Source organism: Montipora capricornis, chromosome 8 (genome assembly GCF_036669925.1).
Source record: "Montipora capricornis isolate CH-2021 chromosome 8, ASM3666992v2, whole genome shotgun sequence".
NCBI lineage: Eukaryota > Metazoa > Cnidaria > Anthozoa > Scleractinia > Acroporidae > Montipora > Montipora capricornis.
The window spans coordinates 8,416,940-8,431,939 of record NC_090890.1 but is presented as its reverse complement, the minus strand read 5'-3'; the positions used below and the strand labels follow the sequence as shown (position 1 = coordinate 8,431,939).

General features: G+C 41.8%; 2 protein-coding genes and 1 pseudogene across 5 annotated transcripts in view; 2 read left to right on the top strand and 1 right to left on the bottom strand.

Annotated features, from left to right (window-relative positions):
• Positions 1–6,324, top strand: part of LOC138060067 (DNA-directed RNA polymerase III subunit RPC8-like) — an 11,038-nt gene extending 4,714 nt beyond the window's left edge. Inside the window, exons 1-6 of one of the 2 annotated variants that reach the window (XM_068905760.1) lie at positions 608–754; positions 832–928; positions 1,005–1,091; positions 2,650–2,713; positions 3,558–3,759; positions 4,878–6,324. In XM_068905760.1, the coding sequence (XP_068761861.1) occupies positions 644–754; positions 832–928; positions 1,005–1,091; positions 2,650–2,713; positions 3,558–3,759; positions 4,878–4,928 (612 nt within the window). In that variant the 5' untranslated portion in view covers positions 608–643 and the 3' untranslated portion in view covers positions 4,929–6,324. Of the gene's footprint in view, positions 1–607; positions 755–831; positions 929–1,004; positions 1,092–2,649; positions 2,714–3,557; positions 3,760–4,877 lie in introns of those variants that run through there. The other variant, XM_068905761.1, reaches the window with a different exon arrangement.
• LOC138060068 (placenta-specific gene 8 protein-like) overlaps positions 5,107–15,000 on the bottom strand; it is a 16,228-nt gene continuing 6,334 nt past the window's right edge. For all 3 annotated transcript variants that reach the window (XM_068905763.1, XM_068905762.1, XM_068905764.1), the window contains 3 exons: positions 14,993–15,000; positions 14,614–14,756; positions 5,107–6,159 (listed from right to left, as the gene is read on the bottom strand). The exon at positions 14,993–15,000 is cut by the window's right edge and continues 294 nt beyond it. In XM_068905763.1, the coding sequence (XP_068761864.1) occupies positions 6,064–6,159; positions 14,614–14,756; positions 14,993–15,000 (247 nt within the window). In that variant the 3' untranslated portion in view covers positions 5,107–6,063. The remainder of the gene's footprint in view (positions 6,160–14,613; positions 14,757–14,992) is intronic.
• Positions 12,793–13,557, top strand: LOC138059552 (uncharacterized; annotated as a pseudogene).

Genomic DNA, 15,000 nt, shown 5'->3' with positions numbered 1-15,000 from the left:
ACAATTTCCCTCGATCAAAACGGTAGGGGACGACCGTGTTCCTTATGCACGGAGTCGCTTTTTCTTCCTTTGAAAGACAGAGTACTAGAGATGGACAATAAGAATCCGCGCTTATAGTTTATCAAGGAGCATGGGACTAGTGCGACGCAGCAGATGGTACAGGATTTTCTGATCATTCCAGTAAAAACGAGAAAAGAGAAATAAATCTGAAGGTACTTCTCTTTTTCTGAAAACGTCTTAGTGGAAACGTCTGTTCCATTCGGATATACCACCGGAACAACCGGGTTTTCCACACAAAAGGAAAGCACCTCTGGTCTTCGTTCCCTGGGGCCCGTTTCTCGAAAGTCCCGAAAACTTTTTGGGCCCGAAAAGCCATCTGTGAAATTGCCAACCGCTTGTTTTGGAAAACCGATCTTTTAACATGTTTTCAAAGTAACAAAAAGAAAAATAACTGTGAAGTTTGACGAATTAAATGCCCTCCGTTCTTGAGTTACAAAGGGAATTGTGACACCCGAAACTTGCCCGTAAAGTTTCGGGACTGTCGAGAAACGGCCCCAGTACCGTGCTCTTTCAAAGCCCCAAGCCCTCACGGAACGCCTGGCGAAATTTGTCTTCGACACGCAAAGTGTCCCACAAGAACAAAATGTTTGTTCTCGCTGAAATAAAGGATACTGTTCGAACAAAGCCCTGGCATTTTGGGCTCGATCTGCGCGAAGCTATCTCAACAAAGTTGAATAAGAAACTGGCAAATAAGGTGCGAATATGTAACACAAGAAACAAGCAAAACACGACATATTATAACATACAACTGTTTTTTTATTACCTTGCTAGGTTGTCCATAATGTTGGTTTGTGTTTTTTCCTACATGACATAACATCGATTGGTGATTCATACCTTTTTCCGGGCGATGGATCCTCACACACTCCTGGTAACGAATTATAAGAGACTCTTTCCAAGCCCTATATTGTTAAGTTCACGATTAATATTATTTCTACACGTTTTAGTGAACTTCCGCTTCGTTGTGTTTCGTCCATTTGTTGACGAAATTCTAACTGGCAGGATCCGCAGCAGTAACCACGAAGGTGTCCAAGGTAATAATACAGAGCTCTGAAGTCTTAAAGTTTCCAAAGCGTGAGATGCTTGCTGGAGATTGCGCCAAAGGCGCAAGTGCCCTGCGTTTCTTGTGCCGGAGGCGTCAAACAATTCTAGGGAGGTTCGGAATGTTTTTTTAAATTTGCACTTTTCAGATCGCTGGAAATGCACCATCGAGTCCGCTTTTTTGTTTCTTTCATTCTGCTTGCTAAGAGAGCCCATGTTATTATGGTCAGCCTGAGCTAACATATCGGCCTATAATTCATATATTAACGGGTGAAAGTCCTGAAGAAACAAGAAAATTGGTCGCACACGAACAGATTGAACATTGCCCGGAGTTCAGTGCCAGTGAAGGAATGAATTCGGAATTAATGAGCACTTCTGAAAGCTTAAAAGGTAGAGTTACCTTTGAGAAAAGTGCCAATGCATGAGAAATGGTCGTGTCGGCGTGAGAGCGTGAGATTGCATCGAAATGTGTGAGACTCGCGCTCAATGCGTGAGACTTGAGAGCTCTGATCATAATAGACCGTATTTGTATTTTCCTGGTTGGACTCCAGCATGCCTCTCCTTCATAATCATCTCCAGTGCAACTGTGAGGATACGAATATGTCCTATTTATGCTATGATATTTTTGTGATCAACCTCATGTGCAATATTGATTATTTATGCATGGTTTTATTCTAGCTGTCTTTATGCCCCTTTCCTGTTGTTTGAGAGTAAATTTCCCACCCATCTCCCTGGGCACAAAAAAGAGACAAATTGCTTGCCCCAAAGACCCCTCATCAATGTCCAAGTTTACCATTAAATTGTTCTTCTCTTACTAGTCAACTTTACATTCTAGAGATTTCCCTTAAAATGAGCAATTCTTTGTGTAGCAATGACGGTATTTGGAGTAATTCCTACTGCAAGGGCAAATGACTCCTTAATTAACCGTGGCCTTGAAGGGCCAGACTAGTTCTGGGTAAATTGCAGCAGGGACGATAATAGCAAAAATCGACTCGTTCTGTAGATTCCTAGAAGAATAAAATATAACTCTAATACAGGTGAGAATAAACGATTTCTTTATTAAAATGACCTATTTAATGTCTGTCGGTTTAATATTTGCTAGGTTACTTCAGCTCAATGTGAGTTAATGATGAGCACTTAATGACTTGCCAGAAGGGAAACAGTGAGTTTTGTTTCCCCTTGATCCTCAAAGTTCCTCGAGCTGAACATTGAGGGTCTCTACTTGGAAACAAAACACACTGTTTCGCATGGGGCCAGTCATAAGTTACATGTGGGTGCCACGTTAAGACTTTATTACAAAATGTTACAAATCCCAACTGACATGGGCAAGTAGACAAATTTGCATTGGTCTCAATGTGCACGGCCTGATCACATGCAAGTCAAATTTCGAGTTTTTGTTTCCCTAGCTTGTTTGTTTTGGCATGTAGCACGTTCTCCTCCAATCAAAAAATCTGTTTGAGTCGGAAGGTATAACAATACAAATTTCTATGGGACAATGATGTGAGGCAAATACTTCTTCGATTTAAAGGGTTTTTTTTTTTCATTTTTCAGTGTCTATGGAATTCTTTGATGACATCATTATCCCTTATGAGTATCTGCAACAGCCTTCAAAGTTGTATCCTTCAACTCTTCTGGATTTAGTTCAGTGTAGTCAGTATTTTTCAAAATTGCAATGCATGCAAAAACAGAAACTTTATCTAACATCTGCATATGCTACTCCCCCCCCCCCCCAGCCCCAACCCTTACACAGTCCCTGACACTCTGCAATCTTCATGCAACTTGTCTCACAACGCGTTTCTACAAACGTTCTCACATTACATTGTTTTATACTCACTGGCTGAGCAACGTTTCATGCAACTTGTTTCGTTTTGATGATGATCACATAAGGTTAAAGGAACATTTTCAATGGCTGGTGCCACAAAGCTTTGTATCACAAGTTGTAGGATAGATGTAACACTGCACAATGCTTAAAAAGTTCGATGCAACCATTGCAGAAAATACAACTCAATTCTACTTTTCTGCAACGGTTTCTGCAACTGGTCTCACAACGTTTTTGGTCGTTGCAAGGTATGTTACATTTGGCAATGATTCATGCAATTGTATTGCGAGACAAGTTGCGCAAAAAATTGCACAGTGTATTACAGTGCCTTTAGATTATAAAATTCTGTGCAAATGGCAACTGATGCATTATTGAGAACTAATTTGAATAGAAGAAAAACATCCTCTCCATCATCCATAACTGGATGTGAGGAGGCATGTTTAAATTACTACTGTAATTATACACATACTAAATTCCATACCACAATAATATATCATACAGATAATTATTATTATCTTCTAATGGTATGAAACCAAAAGGATTTAATTTTCAAATTATATTTGAGCTTTATGGTTGTTTGACATTTTTAGTGAATTTTTTAAAATTTAATTTTATCCTTGACATAAACTTTTTGTCAAAGTGACGAAGATGAACAGCTGTGGGTTTGGGAATATGCGACAGACGATGGGACACATGACATGTTTATGGATATCAACGAAGAGATCAGATTCCGAGTGGTAGATGAAATATTTACAGATCTGAGTCCTGCTGGGCCGGAGATGTTAAGTGAAAAGAAAAGTGTTGATGAAGTGGATAACAAAAGATCTCCATACACTATAACAGTAAGTTTTACACACACTCAAAAGAGAAGATAAATAAAATGACTACTTATTTGATTTAATTAGAGGCAACTTTCAACTTTCGAGTGTATGCAACTACAGTGATTTTTCTTTTAAAATCTAAATCTTGGATCTTTCTTGCACATTGCAAGGAGTTTTATATTTTCGCTCCAGAAATGCAGTGAAATTTAGACACATCAATTTTGGTTAACAGCTAAAAGCATCCCCATAATAAATTGTACATGCAAATTTCTACTTACAATATCGGTAAGGGTAACTGAGTCGTGAAGGAGCAAGCAGTTTAGAAGGGAGGGAGGGGAGGGGGGGAGTTGACTGAAAGCATCATGTCTTCAGCAGCAGCCAGGGGACATCAACTTCAAATAACCACATGACTCATAAGGGCATCGAGCAGTCATGTTAAGGCATCTCAAAGCTGCAACCAACCAACCATCTAAGCGAATAATGTGAAAAATACATATGATGCTTGACTATGTGACTGCGTGATGCAGTTCTAGTCAATTATAACCCACATTTCACCCTGGCTCACCACAGAGTCTCCAGTAGCTCAGTGGTTAGAGCACCTGACTAGATTGCAGTGGTTTGTGTGTTCAAATCTCATCTTGGGCTCGGATTTTCCGAGTTTCCATGTATTATTCTATTCTATTATTCTATTGTAGCTCATTTATTGCTACAATGTTTGCCACAGCTATCAAGACAGACTAGCAGCTTGCTTTTCAATCCCAGACATGCTAGCCCGCAAGTACACTCAGGCCACCCTTCATTGGCCACTGCCACTGCCTCTTTGGGGGTGGTACAGAGGAACAAAGGGCATCTATAGGCCATTTTTGAAATACCATAGTACTCTTTGTTTGTTCCTTCAAATTTTGCATAAGCATTGTCTCCAACTTCTCTTTGGACTTACAATGGTCGCAAGAGGACACAAAAACTTTGCTAATTTATGCAAAATTTGGAGGGACAAACAAAGGGTATTATGGTATTTTCGAAACTGGCCTATTACGTTCCCTATGAGCGCAAAGCTGAATGTCTTCATTGACTTGTTTGATTCCCCTACAACAGAACTACCCAGTGTTTAATAATAAAGTATCTCTGTTTGCTTTTAGGGATCAATAAGTGAGCCTGGTTTGGGTCTCAAAACTTGGTGGTCAGGCTGATGCATGGAAAATGAAAGCGAATTGCCTTGTAACAAGAAACGTGTGGAGATTTCATGTATGCTATGATTATAAGATGAAGAAGCTGTCATCCCTAAACGGTAACATGGATAGCCACACCGGACTACAAGTTTAATCTATCCATTCCAAGTAGTGGATGAAAACCTCCAATGAAAATAATATCTCCTAATGAAACCAAACGAGAAAGAGTGCCCGGGAGAGGGGGGGACTTCGCATATGAAGGGGTGGGGATACTCATCAGGAATTTTGAATTAAACCCCTAAAGGAGCCCAATCTGGGCAATATTTAAAACTGATTAAATAATAATATGATGGCGTTTTACCCAGAACACCCTAAGTGAGACCAAAATCGGAAATTTACACCCCTAAGCGAGACTATGAGCATCCCTACCCTTTTCATATGGGAGTCCCCCATATGCATTCAAAATGTCCTCGAGCGCACATGATAATTGCAAGTCACGCCACTAAGTCACGCGACATTATTGTTATTGCTTTGGGAGATCTCGTACTTTACAGGACCACCCAAAAACAATTTCCGTCAGTTTTGTCGCTTACAACATTACATCTCTGTCAGTAAGACAACTATTAATTTTAGACAAGTCTACGAACTGTATGATATTTTTTTCTCTGCGACATTTTTCCATTAAATATGTATGCACATCGTCCATTTCAAAAAACTAAAAGGATTGAGTTTCCTCTTGATAATCAGCAGCAGTCTTCTCCACAAGGGCAGAGCCATTATGTTATGGTGCTGAGGTAAGTGCGTCAAGTCCCACAGGAAACCCAACACCTTGCGATATTCAAAATTGCGGGCTGTCTCGTCATTCCAATTGTTGTACAGTACAGGACCTCAAGAGTCTTGAGTTGATTCTCACGTCTCGAGCGTCTCCTATTTGTGTTTTCGATTCATTCGTGTATTTAACTTATACGTTATACATACTTATTTAACTTTATTTGGGGCCGTCGAATAGGAAAACTGGAGTGTAGAAACATCAAGATTTTAAAAGGTAAAATAAGGTAACACCGAGCTGCATCGAACATTAATTTTATTTTCGGTGCCGCGTCGGTGCGAAAACGCCAATTAAGGCTCAAAAGTAGGTTTCAGCTTTCAGAAGAATTTAGTTGATTCTGCAACGGTCCAGCTCACGTGACAACTGACACAACACACAAAGTCCGCAGCACGCCGCCGTGACATAATCATCACACAGGGAACCCTGAAAACAAGAGGGAACAAAAAGGCATACTTATTATTTCAGTTTTCTAAGCTCCAAGCCAGAACTGGCATTTTTAGAATATATACTGCTAGCGAGCGATTGCCGCGAATGTCTTAGGGCCGAACTTTAAGATATCACAAATAAACCAGATTTTAGACGTTTTTAATGAGTTTCTCAAGTACAGTACTCTGTCGCTCTCTCCAGTCAACTTAAGTATGTTACACAATTACAAACAAACAAACGATCTGTCACCAACGGTCTTTTGAATCAAGCTTCCAATCAACACAGGCGGACCACCCTCTGTTGGTGTTGTCGTTATCGATCTGTTGAAGGATAAATACATTACGGCGGTTGCGATTTCTTCGGCAATAAAGTTTGAAAGCAAATAATTCAATGAAAGATCAAACAGAGTGTCAACTGAGTCCTGTGTCATGTTTTTTTGGTCGTTTGCCGGGCAAATCCCAACCGCCGTAATATATTTATCCTTCTACAGATCGATAGCAACAACACCAACAGATGGTGGTTGGCCTGTGCTTCGAACTTGTCCATCCTTGATTTCTAACTGTAACTGACAAATACTTTAATTCCTATTATCGCATTTTTATAAAGCTTTATAAAGTCACGCATTCTCCGACACGATGTTTTTTCTTATGCTGACAAGGACCACAGATGCAAAAAAAAAAATCGAGCGACAAGCGTTCATGCTTTCCGAATTTTTGCTGCCTCAGTGAGCGAGCCTGAGGCGAACGAACGAGGAGGCAACTCTCTAACCGGAAGATGAACACATTTTTCTTCGAAACGCAAGGGGTTGTGGTCAAAGGCGCAAGGAATTGTGGTTATGCGCGAATGGAGGAATTAAGTTATGATTTGTTACACAGAAGATTAGAGCTGCTCTGTTTTTCATTTTGCTTCTCGTATCCTCAAACTATTGATAGTTTCACTGTCACTCAACAAAAAATAAATTCGAAATCGTTCAATGAAAAAAAAAGGCCAAGAACTTGGAATGTTGTAGCAAACAAATCTTTTAACCACCTCTCCAATTCTCAGGTCTGCGCGGTACGTTGTTTCTGAGTTATTTGTCGAAGCGTTTCACGAAACTTTGCGGACTTTTGTATGGAGACGCCATGTGGTCCACCAATATGGCGGCCGCTAATCAACCAAAACATCTGCAGTTCGCTTTGTGATGAGATAAAAAACATGTGTATGAACACGTCTCCTAATGTCCTTGAAGGGCTGAGACAAACTGCTGAGATTTATAGGGATATATACTTTTTTTCTCCAACCAAATAGCGTTGTATTATGGTGTCACGCAAGGTGTCAATTCGGAAATTCAATATGCTGTATTTTCGAAACGAAAGACGTCACGGAGCAAGGTTTATTTCTAGGTCATCTTCAAACACCTTTAGACAAAAATTCAGAAGAAGGCCCATTTGAGGGTCCAGTTTGGAACTCCACGTTTTGTACCGTCCCTGCTCAAGACCTATTAAGATCCCCCTTCAATAGGCCTTTTGCAACTAACGATCACATGGTACAATTTTATCCGCCATGCTGGAGGGCAAGCTCATTATTATTCCCCCACTGGGACATTTTAACGCCGTATCCCATAACCGCGCGCGGCCTTGAATGTTATTTTCGAATATGGTAGAGGCGAGGTTAGATCTCATCGGTTCTACTTGAATGTTCATTCAGTAATAGGGAATGTGGGAGACACGGAATGATCTGTTGAATTTTGGCGATGGAAATACTGCTGGAAATTTGGAAGCAACACCTAAGGCCGCGCGCGGTTGTGGGATACGGCGTTAAAATTGTTCTTCCTAGTCCTCCAAATTACGTCACCAAATCACCTGGATCAGCTGACAAATCTTTCTTACGGTATTAAGTTTAAGTACCTGACCCGTTTAAGGACGGTGCCTACTAATGTTATTGCGCATAACTTTTGCGCATCTTGAGATACTCGGGTTTCCTATCGGTGGTGCTGACTAAACAGGGATATTTTTGCACGGTTTAAACTATGCGGAGAAAGCAGAACTGATCAAGTGCCCTTGGTATCCAAGAGAAAAATAGCGTTAATCATGCATTTTTTAGATATAACGAAACTTCATTTTTGAAAACAACGCTGTACATGGCTTTGTATTTTGAGGCTTTTTACAAATTTTGGTGATTAATTATCTTTGAAAAATGCGTGGTTACCCGTCAATTTTCTTTTTGGTTTCAATAACACTCGTTAAGACTTGTTTTTCCCGCATATTCATAAACCTCATAAAACAACCTTTGAATTAGTAGGCACCGTCCTATGGGAAGCCGAATGTAAAATATTATTTAAGTACTTTTTCCCTACATTTTGTGTTATTTATCAAATGTCACAAAAGTTGTCTTGCAATTTATAAATAACCTTTTCAAGTACCTTCGCGATTCATAAATCGCACGATGCCTAACTTTGCGATTTATAAATCAGCACAGAAGAGCGAAAGGTAAAATGGTGGCACGACCACAAGGATCATCTCCCTCATTGGGCATCTGCAGTGAAGAAAGTGCTGCTGGTGCAGCCATCCTCTATTCTGCAGCAGAAAGGGTATTCTCTATTCTCTATTCCTCATTCAACGATCAACAAGAGCACGCCTTAGTTGACTATCTGCAAGCAAGTGTGATGACCCAATACAACAAGCGATGATTAACTTCTATTAGTATAAATATACAGGTGATTATACAAAATCGCGCGCTCTCATTGACTCGCTATCTCGCATTATCAGCCGATAATCACCTCGACGGACAAAATGGCTGCCAGTAGTCGTTTTGCCACTGTAAGTGAAGATGATTTCGCGTTGAAGTGTTTTTTTTTTTTTTTTCTCTTTTCTCTTTTTTCTTTTTTTTTTCTCTTTTGTGATTATCGGTGAATATTCACCGATAATCACTGAGCCTGAGGCGAATAATTGTTAAGTATGGGTAATGATGACCCAATAACAACAAGTGATGATTAACCTCTAGTATCAGTAAACCTCAAACGTTGTGTTGGACTAATGGAAAAAAACATTGATTGTTACATTTTGTTGTTGAAAAATGTTACTAAAATCTGAAAAATGTAATATTCTATGTTTAAAAAAATCGGGAAAAAGTGAGCATTTTTATGTAACCCACGAGCACTTTTTAAAAAAATTAGCATTATTTTAGCACTTTTTTGGCAAAAAACAAGCACTGCTTTAAGCATTTAATGCTCTTTTTACGAGCACTATCGGTAACAGCCTATGCGGGCTCGTGGTCCAATGTTTTGATTATGGTGGATAGAGAAGACTTGACAAGACTGCTCTCCTCAGCCGTTTCAAGAGCAATTTCTCAGGCATTAAGTGCTCCGGAATCATCACAGAAAAGTGAGGTAAGGATAGGTTTCAATTTTTTTATCAATTTTTAATTTTTATTTTGATTTATGGCGAATTGATCTAAATTGTGCCCTTCGTTTTATTGCAATGTTTTTAATTTGCAGAGCTCGAGATCACAGAATCTTTATCGTATTGCATCTAGGAGAGGAATTTCAGAGTCGCACATTTGCGATTTATAAATCGCAAATGCACGATTTACGCGCGATTTGTAAATCGAAAATGTGCGACTCTTGTTACTGGGTTGCCAGTATGGCAACCCCAGTCGGAAAATGGGTGGATTTAGTCGTTGTTTTTTCCGCGTCAGGAAAAATATTTCCTATCCCTCCCCTGCTGAGTAATGTCTTTGTGCGTAGAGTCTTCTCGGCGTATGTGTGGTCGGTTTCAGGGGGTAGTAGAAATGCGTGGATTTTATCCGATGGACACAGTAGAATATTTAATTAACCTGCAATGGCGTCGAAAGTCATCGTAACGCGAATGGCGTTTTGGTTGATCTTTAAACCAAATATACCCCTATGGAGCTCAATAATGGAAAGTCAATTGGATAAACAAGACAGGCGGTGAAAAATGAATACATCTGGAATCTTCAAAGCGACAAGTAATGGTCTTCGACAACAATTGCATCTTTCGCCGTCGGATATCACAAAGTGAGCTTTGTTTCTGATGTTATTTGGCTAATTGTGGGTTATGTACAACACTGAAACCAAATGGCAAATTCTGTATGCATGGGTTTAAAAGGAATCGAACGCCTTGAATGTATCACAGTGTTTACTGAAGGCGCATCTCAGTTGTCTGGCAATTTACATTTATTTTGTACTCAACTCTGCACAGTCTTCAGGTAAAAAAAAACGTTGGCAATGTGACAGTGAAGAATTATTTTATAAAAGCTAGCCATTCTTGAACAAGTGCTTAAACTTAAACAGTGTATACCAAGTGCTTAGGCTTAAACAGTGGTCAACTTTGCGTGCATTGGAACGTTTTGTTCCGTTGATTTTGGCTTGGGTGAAGCGCTGTCTCCAGTCGCTTCGGTCAACAACTTCCTTTCCTTCACAATCCTCCAACTGGTAATCTCCTCTCAACCCCCACTGTTTCTTCTGGTGTTGTTTCCCTTTCTTCCTCCGTCGACGTTTGCGATCCACCCGAACTTCCGACAGCCTTCCCCAGCCATGTGACAAAGGCCACCTCGACGGCTATCGCGAACCGTGAACACGTGGTTTTTGTTATCTTTTTACCAATGACCTCCCTTCTCACTGACACCTTCCATTCCCATCTTAACCTTAAGTTAGGCGATCGAGGTCTAACTATGCCCTTCCCTCCTCTTCCAAACGTCACCTTTACCGATCGGTGACACGATGCCTTCGCCATCTATTTCGCCGTTATAGTGTCGGTCTCGTGCAGCATATTTAATAGCCTATCAACAGTCCATACGAGATGCGGCACGAAAATTCCCCGGGGTGGCTTGGTACGTTTACGATGTGGAGTTCCGATGGCGGGCCTCCCATAACCTTTCTGCTAAGTGGGTGGAACGGGAAGTCCAAGTCTGGATGCCGATCCTGTAGCAGCACCGATCATCTTTCTGATGCCTGCCCATTATCTCCTCGTAAGTCTCGGGATGACCCTACCCAATCCGACCAGTGCTACAACTTTAAAAAAGGCCGACCCTGTGCTCCCACACCATGCCCTTACCAGCACAGGTGTAACCAACCCGAATGATCAGCAGCCCACTCTGGGGAAGACCATGCTTAAACTCACCCGCCACAGAGAGGAAAGATCTAAATCGTCTCCAAGCTCTAGCAATTCCTTCAGAGGATACTCCTAATTACCTATCCCATCTCACCCCTCCCACCCCCATTGCCACTGACAAACTTGCATCCTACCTTCAGGGCCATCCAGATCAACCAACAGCTAACCATCTTCTCACAGGGTTTTCTCAGGGCTTTAGAATTGGCTATTCAGGTCCAAGGGCCCCCAAGGAATATTCAAACCTTTCCTGTGCAAATATCAACCCACCTATTATCGACAAAAACATGCTTAAAGAGGTTATCCTGGGCCACACAGCGGGGCCTTTCTGCACCCCTCCCGTCTCGAACCTGCAGGTGTACCCCATTGGGATCATTCCCAAGAAACACTCCTCCGAATGGCGTACCATATTCCACCTCCCGCATCCCAAACACCGCCCCACCAGCGTCAATGCCCATATTCTTCCCGAGTCCTATTCTTTGCAATACATTAAGGTTGACCATGCAATTGCCATACTTCAGGATCTCGGCCCAGGATGCTTCACGTCCAAACTAGATATAAAATCAGCATTTCGCAATTTTCCTGTCCATCCCTCGGATTGGGATTGGGATTGGATATGAAATGGGAGGGGCTCTATTTCTTTGATATGGTCCTCCCGTTCGGTCTCAGATCTGCCCCTTTTCTTTTTAATTAATTCCTGTCTGTCCGCCTTCCCGATCAAAATGCATGACTGCTCTATGCCAAATTTGACGCCTCTTTACAGATCTAAATATCCCCATAGCTCTTAGGAAAACCTTCCCTAAATGTACAAAGCCTCGAATTTATGGTATCCTACTAGATTCCAATAAAATGAAAGCCCGTAGCCCGGTATATAAACTCACCCGCATTCAGGAAGCCCTGGGGCAGTGGACCAATAGAAAATCTGCTACCTTACAGGAGCTCCAGTCTCTGATTGGGACCCTTCAATTCGCTTGTAAGGTTATTGCCCCTGGCCGCCCCTTCTTGCAACGCATTATCCATCTTACAAAGGGTATCAGGTCCCCATATTGGCATATTCGCCTTAATTCAGGTTTCCGCAAGGATATTACCATTTGGCAACATAGGGGAGCTTTTTCCCATATACTTGGCCTGTATTTTAAGGGGTCCCCGCTGGACTGGTAGAAGGATCCGCATGTGGTGACAACAAGTCAGTGGTGACCAGCATAAACTCTAAGCACTCCAAGTTCCCTCGGGTAATGGACCTCATTCGAGCCATCACACTTCAAACGCTCCTATATAACTTTGCATTCACAGCTACTCACATTCCGGGGTTAGACAATTCTACTGATGATTCCCTTTCCCGTTTTCAGATGGACCGCTTCCGTACGCTTGCTCCCTCATCCTCTCCCACAGCCTCCACCATGCCTCCATCAGCGATGAACATCTGAGAGGTTCCATACAGCAATAGCTCCCTGCTTCCCTTGCCCCTTCCAATTGGCGCACCTATCAAGTTGGAGTCAGGCACTTCCTCAGTTTTACCCTCATGCATGGTTTAGTGGGCCCCTCAAACCCCCTCCTATCGGCCTCGGAAATTATCCTGATGTATTTTGCATCTCATTTGGAACACAGTATCCTATAAACCGGTCAAGCTGTACTTGGTGGCAGTGCAGGACCTCCATCGGGAGCTTAAATTTCCTCTTAAGCTCACTGACATGCATAGGCTACAAAAGGTCCTAACAAGCATTAAGCGCCTCACTCCTCCCAAGCAGCTTGACCTTTTTCCCATTACCCTTTCAGTTCTCCATTCCATTCCCTCCTACCTTAAGCCCGAATTTTCCTATAACCTGGATTATGTTATGCTTTGGGCGGCATTTTCCCTCGCTTTTTTCGGGTTTTTAAGATCCAGTGAATTCACTTGCAATGGCCCATTCGACCCCTCTGTCCACCTCACTTCCACTGACACTACAGTGGTACCCAACTCCCACTCACCCAGCCACATGCTAGTGCGCATCAAACAGTCCAAAACCGACCCCTTCAGACAGGGCCTCAACCCAGACAATGGCTTACACGAAACAATCTCACAACAGAGCTCAGGGCAATTCTTCAACACTGTCGTCTCCCTGTCAACAATTTCTACTCCAACAGTTTCCGTAATGCAGCGGCCACAACAGAAGCCAAAGCTGGCGTTCCACCCTGGCTCATTAAAGTTTTAGGCCGCTGGAGCTCAGACTGTTATGAATGCTATACACGGACACCTAAACGTACCACTTTAAAAGTACCTAGACTCTTAGCTAATACTAGTCCATAACTAACATGAAGACAGCTAGTGTCTTCTTTAACGTTTGTTTTACCTTTTGCGAAGTCTCATAGGAGCAGAAGGTACGGCTCCCTCTGCTTGCATGAGCCCAACATTATTCGCCTTCTCCTGGGGGGGGGGGGGGAATGCGTCCCCCGTCTCCCGAAGTACCCAGAGAAAAACCTCTCGGTGCATTGTAGAGAACCAATAAACTCAACCTACATATGACGCCAAGTCCGGGAACCGAATCCGAGAGGCGAGTGCTCTCACCATTGCGCCATCCCTGCACCCCCAAATCATGGAATTAAATCATTTTGAGTAACATAACCCCTTTAAAGAGGAAAGGAGTGAGTTTCACGCAAGAGAGTGTTTTGTCATCTTTGAACTAAATTTATTATCAAAGCTTAAAAAAGTAAAAGACTTCAAAACGGGACACGACATTACAAAATAATTCAACGTCTGAACGTGTGAGCCAAAGGGCCAATACTTGGAATGAGGTCTGGGTGACCCCTCAAATAGTTTACATCATCCCCCTCCCCTCCACTGAAAAAATGTTACTGGAACGCTGCAGTTCAATACCACCCACTCAGTGGCTTCTGTTTTGCGTAACACGTACCACAGAGTACCCAGTTTAAGCTCATGGAGCGTCTAGTTATTTATATATCGCAGAATTTAAGTTCGTAATCTTGCGATTTATAAATCGCAACGTTGGCAATCTTGTAATGTATAAATCGCAAATGTACTTCAACATATTATGTATAAATTACAGGATAACTTTTGTGGCATTTGATAAAGTAAATAACACAAAATATAGGGAAAAAGTACTTAAATGATATTTTTACGTTCGGCACCCCATACCGTTCTTAATAAAAACAAAATTTTCGGCGCAGCAGCAAACTTTCTTTAGTGACCAACTCAATCATTTAAAAGCTTTCTTAGGATGGCGATGTGAGATTCTAAGATCAATAGCTTATCAGATACACTGTCTAACGGATTTAATGTTTCATAACTTGATTAACAAATGAGTTCATCTGTTACCTCTCTCGATAAAACGTAAAGCAGTTTTACCTGAATGTTCTCCTGCGTTCTAAGTTTCACTCGCAGTCCGAACAATGCTGCTCCATAGCAGCAAAAAACAAACATACAACCTTCACCCATTCTCTCAGAGACTTGACACAGCAAACACAATGGACAGAAAGCCCCCATAGCGCCTACAAACAACAAACAGATCAATAAAACAGCAAAAGCCTCTAACTGGCTCAGATTTTGCACCGGGGGAGCGAACGGCGTGTTCATCTTTCGCCCAATGTCCTAATTACCTCTTTTCGTGTAACAAGATTGTTTTTTCTCATTAAACCAGTTTTGTGACGTCAAGAGTCTGTGACAAAAACCGCCATAAAACATGGACGCTCAAAATTACAAACTCTTGCGAGTACCTAATACTTACAAGAGTAG